We start from the raw sequence: 9,901 nt of genomic DNA on the forward strand, positions 1-9,901 counted from the left end.
AAAATATTATAAATAGATATTAGAATAAATGAAGAAATATTTTAGAGACTATCTTTATTAAGAGTCAAAGTCAAGAACTCAACAAAAGAAAATATATAAGTGAGACTTTTCTCAAAGAAAGATGAAAAAATGGAAATATATATATATATATATATATATATATATATATATATATATATATGTTTAAAAAAACTAGAATAGTTATTGCCAAAAGCAAAAAAAACTAGAGATCCTTGAAACTAGACTAGAAGCAAAAAAAAGAATAGACAAGAGTGAAGAAGGCTTTATTCTTGCATCCATATATATTATCTAACTAAGAGCTACTTGGAAATATTCTATAAGTTCTCTAATATGTATCTTAATTTGCAAGACACATGTCTTAACTTGCAAGGCAAATTTTCTATACATGCACCATATAGTTAGCTTATACCACAAGCTATCAACATGTACAATACATGGCTAACTTGTTGGTCAAGTGTTCCACTAGCAATCACCTTTAGATACGTATAAAGATGAAATCATGTCTATAAAGCTTTTAGAAAGCTTTTTTATAAGATATTATTAAATTTATTTATTTTTTCTAATTCTATCTATCTATATTATTTAGGTAATTATAAGAATACATATATATTTTTGTGATATTAAGATCACTTAGTTTTTGTTACAAATTGGAAATTAGACTTGATGATTGTTAATTGAAGTGTGCTTTCAAATTTCAAAATATTCTTTGCATTTGATATGTGCTAAAAAAACATCCATGCAATTTTTAAAATCCTTCATCATAGCAAATGACCAATTTGATAAGGTTATGAAGATATAATAAATATTTTACTATAATAAGATAGAAGATAGAAGATTTATATATATATATATATATATATATATATATTTTTGAGCCAATATTAATATATTAGTATTCCTAATGATATAGGAGTATTTGAAAAATTTATAAATAACATACAAGATCAAAATTATAGAGGCTTGGATTAAGAATGTTTCTTATTTAGGTCGTGTTGCACAACCTCAACTTAAGAAAGGTCATACAACAATGAATGCATGAATGAATGTCTTCACAAGAAATCTTCTTGCTATGTATAGAAAATTAGAACTTGTAAATTTTCAACAAAAAAATTCTGTTATCTAAGAATTCTTGAAACAAAAATCACATATCTCCACCAAGCATTTAAAAAATAATAAATAATAAAAATAAAAATAAAAATAAAAAACTATTTTGGAATAAGTTGTTGTTGAGAATGTATCATTTTCCATTAAATGACATACAATTTCTTCTTTGTTGAAAATTTCCAAATAGATTATAAGATTTTAACCACTAAAATGCTTAAGCTTATAATTAAGCAATATCATAAATTCCATTCCCTTAACAATATGGATGACTACTCAAATCTCTTAACAAAAAAAACTTAGCATATATTGTAGTCATGCCTTAAAAGAAAGAAAGAAAAGAAAAGAAAAGAAAAAATTTAAAGAAACGAGTTTCTACTATCATTGGTAGTTATATAAATCCATTATTATTGATTCCAACTCTATTGAATAAAGACAATAGAAAACAAAAAATATAGACCTTCACTTCATTTTTAGCAAAAATGTGGTGAGACATAAGAACTTTGCACTTCACCAACATGTTAATATAAAGAAAGTAAGTGTTGGATAAAGAGAGTGATGTCCCATTAATACAAGGGTAATATTATGCTAACGCCTCTATCCATATATATATAGATAACATTATGTTATTATGTAATGATTATAATATTTTTCTTGAGTATTTGTTTTAAAAGAATTATAACTATAAAAGTACTAGAGAATCATGTAAAAATTTATGCTAATATAACAATAAAATTTATAAAAATTCTATTTTATGTTTTAAAAACTAAAAATGATTAACTTAAATATTTTGTTTCATAAATATGAAAATAATAAAATACATTTCATTTATATTCTATTCCAATAATAATAATAATAGAAGTAGTAGTAGTATAAAGAATACATATATATATATATATATATATATATACACACACACAATCATATAAAAATATAGTTTTTTATTTTTTTTATAAATCATAATAATAAATTTTTGTTTTAAAAAAATCTTGATTATTTTATTTTTTAAAATGAATATTTAAATAAGTATGAAATTTAAAATATTTACTTGTTTATATTATATAAAATATTATAAAAAATATATAATTAGTTTTAAGATTTTTTATTTTTAAATACATTGATTTTTTTTTCAATATTTTAAAAAAATGACTAATCTCAATATTTATTTGACTTGGTTTAAAATACTTGCAGTGGTTTAAGTTTTTGTTTAAGTTTTTGTATCTGTAAGATTAACAAGGAAATAAAACACAGTTATTTACTATTTGAAGTAGAAAAATAAGTTCCCATATTGTTTTTACAGAATTAAAAGAAGACTCAAGATATGTATTATTGATGCCACCAATTAAATCTCTTCTTTAAAGCAAACTCTTTAAGGTACCTATTTAGCCTATTAATTCATCCTTATTATAGATATTACATAATGTAAACTTGTAGGATGTAAAAAATTTAAAGTATATCCCAATTTGTGTAGGATGGTGTGTAATTGCAAGAAGTTCTCATGTAAATCTCCAAATTTTAATTTACACCAAAAAAATCCTAATATTATTTTTTATTATAGATATCATAGAAAGAATACAAATTATATTTTACTTAGTATTTATATTATATTTGATACTATTATTATAAATACAAAGTAATGCATATGCATTTTTACTTTATTCTTAGTTAATACATATAAATATATATATATATATATATATATATATATAGGCATGTAAATTAATATGTAGATAAAAAGTAAAAAATAAAAAATTTTAAAAATATGTATGTTTCTTGATATTCTATTAACAAATTAGATTTGTATTATTGTATACTTTTTTTTTAACATTAAAGATTTAAAATTAGCCATAGATATTTTTAAATTTTAAAGATAATAAATAAATATCTTATTATTATTATTATTAGTTAAAAATACACATACAAATTCATATTTTGTTGCTTAAAATATAAATATGTACCTTATTTGTGTCTTCTTTTCTTCTCTTTTTCCTTTTTTTCATCATTATCTCCAAATCCTTTAATAGTTTTTTCACATAAACAACTTTTTAAAATTTTCAAAAGGTATACTAAGATTCAATGACTTTTAAGGGGAATTGGCTTCTACTAGTGGCTCTTTAGCGATACTTCAAAACTTTCCAAGGGTTAAAGGATCCAAAAGTGATCAATATATGGATCACACAAAGCAAAGAAAGATTTTAGGTTTGTTTTCTTGAGAACATATCTCTAAAAGCAATACACCCTTTCAAGGAAAATTTCAGTTGAAGTCCTCTCCTTCATGAATGGACTCTCACCTTATTATTGTAGCAGGGCCATGATGGATGGATGGATGGGGCACAAGAGGGAGTTAAAACATTGAGTCAAATCAGAATCTTTGGCCACCTCCGAACATGTTTGTGCGATTTTGTGACACAATTTTGTTTACCAATTCTGACCTCATGTGGGTCACAAAACCCTTCACAACACTTGTTTCAGTGATTACAGCCCTGGAGAGATTTAACTCAATGAGCCAGATATCTCTTTTGAGTACTTTGCGTTTAATTCTGCTTCTACTGAAACCTTAGATTGTGGTAGAATGTGGCGAGCGTCACACCTTCACATGGTGGTTTGACGTGCTTCTACCAACTGTTTATCAGTGCACTATTTTGTTGTTTTTGGTTGTTTTTATATAAAAATAAAACAATAATAATACTCCGATACTAGGAAATCCCTGTCAAAAAATCTGCACAAATGAAAATCGGCAGATCGACATGCAAGCACGAATAAACAAGCCATACCCATTCGCGTTTTAATTCTACTACAGCGATGAAATACCGACACGAAATGTCAAGATCTGATCATAAAAATCTCCTCAGATATTGGCAAGATATATTAGAACGACGATATCAATGTAGGGGCAGGTATCTGTAGAACAGTCAAGACTCATTGCGGATATACAACCTACAAATCCCAGCAGTTGGGGATAGAAATCCTGCAGAATTAAGGCAGAAGCCGCTACTTTAAAAGATCCTTAAAAGATGATGAAGAAAAATGATAACTCACGGTAGGAGGGGATGCCTTACAGCCACTTTACAAGTTCCTTCCAAGGCGTCGAAGCATGTACAGGAAGTCACGATGGGCGCAGCTTTGGTGATGGCTTCGGAGGTGGCTTGAACCGTGTTTGAGCAATCTCCACCTCAGAATCTGTCTGTGAGTCGATGTCCGAGTCTAAATCTATTTGCTCATCGTCGTCAGAACTATCTTCGCTTGAGTCTAGTGTGCTGGAATACCTGGAAGACCGAATCGGTCGCCTTGGGAGAGCAGAAGCTGAGATTGCAGGCTTGCTGGGTGATGCATTCAACGGGACTTTCGTGGACGGTGGCTTGATTTGAAGTTCCGGGGCATCAGGATGGAATGTTTTGGATGGAGAGTCCTTGACAAAGCTCTTCATTTTGTCTGCAACATGAGTTACTTGCTCATCAGTTGTTGCCCCCAACATTGACACATCTGCAGGACCAGGAGTGGCATCACGCGGCATAGAATTGCTCAAGGCCTCGAGTTTTTGCTCGATCTTCTCTTTCGTTGATAGTTGCCTCACAGGCGGCCCATGCTCAAGCTCGTCCCCACTGATAGAGGTGACGGAATCGTACTGCTCCGGTGCTAAAAAACGTCTTGCCGCCAGACCTCGCCTCTCATGATCGGGAGTGGTAGCATACCCGAAATCTGTATCAGGACTTACAGGTCCTTGGTCAGCACTGCTTCGTGGTATGATTATCGGGTCGAGTGGTTTTGTGGCACCAGGAGATGAGATCGAGTGGTTCAAAACTCCAGTGGAATGCACAGGCTCTTGAACCTTGTCAGGAAGTGACTCGTCTAATGAGGGTGGATCCTCGTGAGCTGGAGCCGACTCTACACTCCCGGTGTCTGCAAGGCCTCCTAAACCTGGCAGTGACATTGATCTCTCAGCAAAATGAGGTGGGTCCCCCGAAACATCTGTGAGATCAGCGGGCACGGCAGATCCATGGCGGAATCTTTCATTGACAGTAGCATGGTCTCTAGAGACATCTGCCGCATCAGGCTCCTTATGATTGACTGAAACTCCACGAGACCTTCCACCTGTGACATGAAGGTTACTAGGTGTAAACTCTGAACTATCTGCTACTTTGGAAGAAAATTCACGAGTTTTTTTCCCCGCTGGTTGTATATCCTCCAACTCCGGCATTTCATGCCACTCCACACCCCCTTCGGACAGTGAGCTCGCCTTGTGAGCTGCTGAAGAATAAGAATAGTTTTCAGAATGATTCTTCGGTGCTGGAACTGATTTCTCTTCATGCCGAATCTTAACCGGAGGGGAATGTCCTTCAGGAACATTGTCGTGGTGTGAAGCTCTTTCCACACGAGTTCCTGTAGGATGTGCTGATTGCTGGTCATGCACGTTGATGTCACGATTGTGAACTTCGCCATCGGTCTTTCGAAAAGATGGCTCCAGCGCCCCAATCCTATGATGCAAGCTTGTAAAAAGAATACCATCTTCGTCACTGTCACTGGAGGAAGGCAAGACATCCTCTTGCACCGTGAACGGAGGAGGATGGTTATAAGTACCATTGGCCGCCGGTTTCTCGCCCCGAGAGATGAACCTGGAATCCGATGGTCTCTCCCCAACTTCGAGATACATATCTTCATCGTGATGGAAGTGATGGTGATCAAACTCCTCATCACTTGTGTCCATGTCGTCTTCGAAGGATTTGTAAAGAGGACCAGTGACTTCCGCAGGACCGGTTACAAGTGGTGGCATATGATGCTCGATAGGGGGAGGTATGGCATTCTCAAATGGCGTGACAGAGCCATGTCCTCTAGAGAAACTCGGGAGGGGTGAGAAAATGTTGTGGGGAAGGTCTCGAGCACTAGTCCCAACAACGGAAGAGGGAGGCCTTTCAAAGCTTCTGTCGATAGCTAAGTGAGACGACCTCCGAAGATCTAGATTTGTTAAATCAGCAATGCCTTGCGTTTGGGATGAATGAAGCCCAGCAGTTCTTTCCTCCCCGGCTGGAATTCTCCTGGTTGCTAGCTTCACCGTCTCACGTGGTTTGTCTTCAGCTCTGAGGGCAAATGCTTCCTGTAAAATGGAAACATTATCATCATTCAAATATGCTCCCCTCCAATCCTCGTTTCGCAGCTTCTGTTCAACCCACACCAACCCAGAATCTTTACAAGATGTGAACCAATCACCCAATGTAGAACGAAGATCCTTGCTGGGTTCCTTTCTCCTGAAATCCCTCTCTCTATCTTCAGGTCTGAAACCCGGTAAAGAGTCATGTCCGGCATTATCTTCCAATGGACTCTGAAAGTCACCCTTCCGATCCGAGGGATCTTGAAATTGAGGTCCCATTGTAACCAACGTCAAAATGAACACGGCTGTTGAGATCAATAGAGGAGAGAAGAACTTGAGGATTGGGAAAAAGGGAGGTGTGAGGAACACTAACAGACTGCAGGAAAGATATGGGTGACTCGATATGAGAGTGCCAATCTCGGAAAATACCCTCGTGCCCATTTCTTCTAGAGCACAAAATCCCCTTTCACATAACGTAATATAAAAGTGAGATTTGCGTTGTATATATGAGCTCGGTGCAGGGGACTAAGTATACAAGCTTTCAGAGCCGTAAGGCTGCTGCCCAAGCAGCAAGACTGTCAAAAGTACTCTGCTTTTAGGGTTGAGAGTGATAGCATCAGGACTTGGGCACTCTGCTTGACCAGCCATGAAGAAAATTTCTATTTCTTTTAAACAACTGCTACACAACCATAGAATCGCCGATGCCAGATGAGAGAGTTAGGGTATTTTCGTGAAACGAGCTGTATCCAAAGGGTCATCGAGCATTGAAGTAAAACCATTCGAAGATGGGCAGATCTCTGCAACGAAAAACTAAATGGGTATGCGCCTGCTGCCCCTCTCTGTTGGATCAAAAGGAGAAGGTTTTAGTCCGAATTTTTGAAACCAAGTAATCAAGTCTCCTACAAGCTTTTGAAGATTGCCAATAGACTCCCAAGTATACAGAGAACAAGGCCATGCAACCATAGGGCAGTCGATCCTACAGTTTGAGATTGCTCTTGGTTGAAGTACCATCGTGAAAGTCGATGAAAATTTCTCACCTGCACCTAATTCAATGTGCAACTAATTTTTTGTTCAGTAAAAACACAGCAACACACGCTACAACGCCACAAATTCAGGCACAAGTATCCAAAAGATGATGCTAAGGTCATGATCACAATCAATGATCACTGACATTACTGGCAACTACATTATAAGCAAATCAAACCTACTCCATGACTAAGGAACCCGTGAACAGAAATATGTTATGCTTCTCAGAAGTAAAATGGCCATTTTTCAAAACAAAGGAAAAGAAAAGAGAAGAGCGAAGGAATAGCTCTCTACTAGGAACAGAACCGCTTGACAAGATTATAACTGGTGAAGAACCGAGCAGAACCCAGCAAATGAAAAGAAACCGTTTTGCAGACAACAAATCTGAAGCAGACTTCCGCGACCGGTGCTACCACTTCATACATCTAGAATTGCTGGTATAATGGCAAGTCATTGCCATCTCTTCATGTGAAGACTACAAAGTCACTTCATCACTACTGAACTGCTCTGAAATTTGTCAGCACTAAGTTGAGATTACAAGTAGCTGTTGTGCAGAACAATGATACCGACTCCAGCTATTCAAAAGAACCCCTTTCTTTCATAGATAGTTCTCATTGTTTGAAGTCATGCTCCTCCATCGATGATATTATAAATGAAAAATAAGCCCGCCCGACACTCTACAAGTAAAAGCGACCCAAATGTGTACATTCACCGAAGAATTTTCCATCAACCTGTCCCACGTAAACTGATGACCAGAATTCATCCCAGCGGTTGCAGAAAATTCACAAAACCTCATTCCTATCAAGACTTTAAAGCCTCGGACATTTCAGAACAATGGGCAACCCAAAAAATAAGTACCAGACGTTCGACGCAGCATCTTTTTCAGCTGATTCAAAACCTAAAAACAATTGCACGTACACAGGACAGAACGGAGATCGGGAGAAGAAAGAGTTGCGAACGGCTTACATGTCACCTATTACCCGAAATTCGAACGAGGATGCATGCAATCATCCGACTCACACGCCAAAACCAACCACTCCCACGCGAAACACAGATCTACCCCGAAAATCACAGCTAGAGACAACAAAGACGATCATCCAACATTCTCCACAACAAGTGAACTCATAACTAACAACAGACATTCACAGCGCTCCAAAAAAACGGAATTCTCCTTCTTCACAGAGCCTCAGGACTCACTCCCCAGTCGCCGCGCTAGAGCTCTCCAATCCACTCCACGACATCTCATAATCTCGCTCCCCCAACTGCTCTTGCAAAATTCAGCACCACCTCTGTCTGAGCTCATCCACCTCCTCCCACAGTGGTAGATCACAAACGGGACCGGCTCATGCCCAGCGGTAGTTCACAATAATTTAGATGAAAAGTAAAAGCTTGCCAGTAGGGTTGCGGAGTGTGCTCTGCAAAAGGCGACCAGGTTCCAGGTCACGCTTCGCAAAATGAACGCTCTCATCCAAGTGTTTCCATGTCCCGACCCCCCCCCCCCCCCCCCAACGGATTCCGGTGGCCCAGAGCAGTGTGGGTAAATTCACGCTGCGCCACTTAAGCAAGCATTACTGCGAACGGGGACCAGCTCCTGTGTCTGCGAGAAGAGTAGATGAGTCCACGAGTGCGTCAAATCACTGCACGTTGTCAACGCTGCCATGGCCTTGAATTAGAGCGGACGAAGGAGAAGAAGACGAGACGGTTCTCCATTGACACAGGCACTGTTGCCAACTACTGTGACCCCATCATTTGTTGCGCTTCTCTTGGTTGACGGAGACCCAACAACCTCCAGTTAAGTCGAATCCGTGCCCCTCTAAACGGGATGGCAGATGCTTTCCTGAAACCAGCTTTTGAAAGCCTTCATCCATTCTCACAGCGAACAGACGTGGCTCCTACACACGTTGGTCAAATGATTCCAACGTTTTATCTCCCACTTTTCAACGTCCATCTGCCTACGTAGACAGAGAAGCTCAAGTACACAACACAATAATGGAGAAGCATCGAAAAGAGTGCAATCTCGGAGTGTGAGGATACAGCAGATATCCAAGCACCGCAGTACATACGGCGCTCTGTCTACATTGTAGAAAAAGACGCAACCGTTGTGTGTCCTCAGGACAGAGTTGCAAATCTCGAAACTTCGACGGCAGGAACTGTATTTTAAGGGGGCGATGAGCGGCCAGTGTTTGTGTGAAAGGTGCAGAAAAGAAAAGGGGGTCACGGCGTGGAATCCATCCAGTCTGGCCTGTTGAACTGGTCTCCCTTGCGAGCATGGCCACCAGGGCTCTTCAAAGCATCTGAGGACGCCGCTGCTGCCCTGCAGGAGTGTTGCAGATGTAGGTAGGGCTCCGACCTCAGATTATCTGTCTGGCACCCACCTTTGCATTTTGCATTTGCAATTGCATGGCCAGGCATTGAACAGCAACGCGGCCCAGCTCATCGTCCTTCTTTCCTCGCAAGCCGCTTCTTCCTCACCCACCAATCCTTCTTCCCTTTTTTTCTTTGTGTTTCTGAAATTTGTTTTCCTCTGAGATGTCAGTTTCTGATTCTCCATTCCACTGGTTTCGATCATTTTCCTAAGCAGATTGAGGTGTTGTGTTTATGAATTGTTGTGCTTCTGTTCCCAAGCGCTACAAGAAAAAAAAAAACACAAAAAAAAAACACAAAAAA

At 38.0% G+C, this 9,901-nt stretch overlaps 1 protein-coding gene across 11 annotated transcripts; it reads right to left on the bottom strand.

The window, feature by feature from the left end:
- Positions 1 to 3,953: 3,953 nt before the first annotated feature.
- On the bottom strand, positions 3,954 to 8,719 carry LOC112283576 (uncharacterized). Of its 11 annotated transcripts, none has more exons than XM_024522464.3 (3): positions 8,432 to 8,719; positions 7,189 to 7,245; positions 3,954 to 7,047 (listed from the first exon to the last, which is right to left on the bottom strand). In XM_024522464.3, the coding sequence occupies exon 3, from the start codon at positions 6,647 to 6,649 to the stop codon at positions 4,229 to 4,231; it is 2,421 nt and encodes an 806-aa protein (XP_024378232.1). In that variant the 5' UTR covers positions 6,650 to 7,047; positions 7,189 to 7,245; positions 8,432 to 8,719; the 3' UTR covers positions 3,954 to 4,228. The 11 variants fall into 11 exon arrangements, with proteins under 11 accessions (XP_024378232.1, XP_024378229.1, XP_024378231.1 ...); XM_024522461.3 differs by having other exon boundaries at positions 7,189 to 7,251; XM_024522463.3 differs by having other exon boundaries at positions 7,189 to 7,267.
- Between the last annotated feature and the right edge of the window lie 1,182 nt (positions 8,720 to 9,901).

The sequence above is a fragment of the Physcomitrium patens genome, chromosome 6, assembly GCF_059467195.1.
Source record: "Physcomitrium patens ecotype Gransden chromosome 6, ASM5946719v1, whole genome shotgun sequence".
Classification (NCBI taxonomy): domain Eukaryota; kingdom Viridiplantae; phylum Streptophyta; class Bryopsida; order Funariales; family Funariaceae; genus Physcomitrium; species Physcomitrium patens.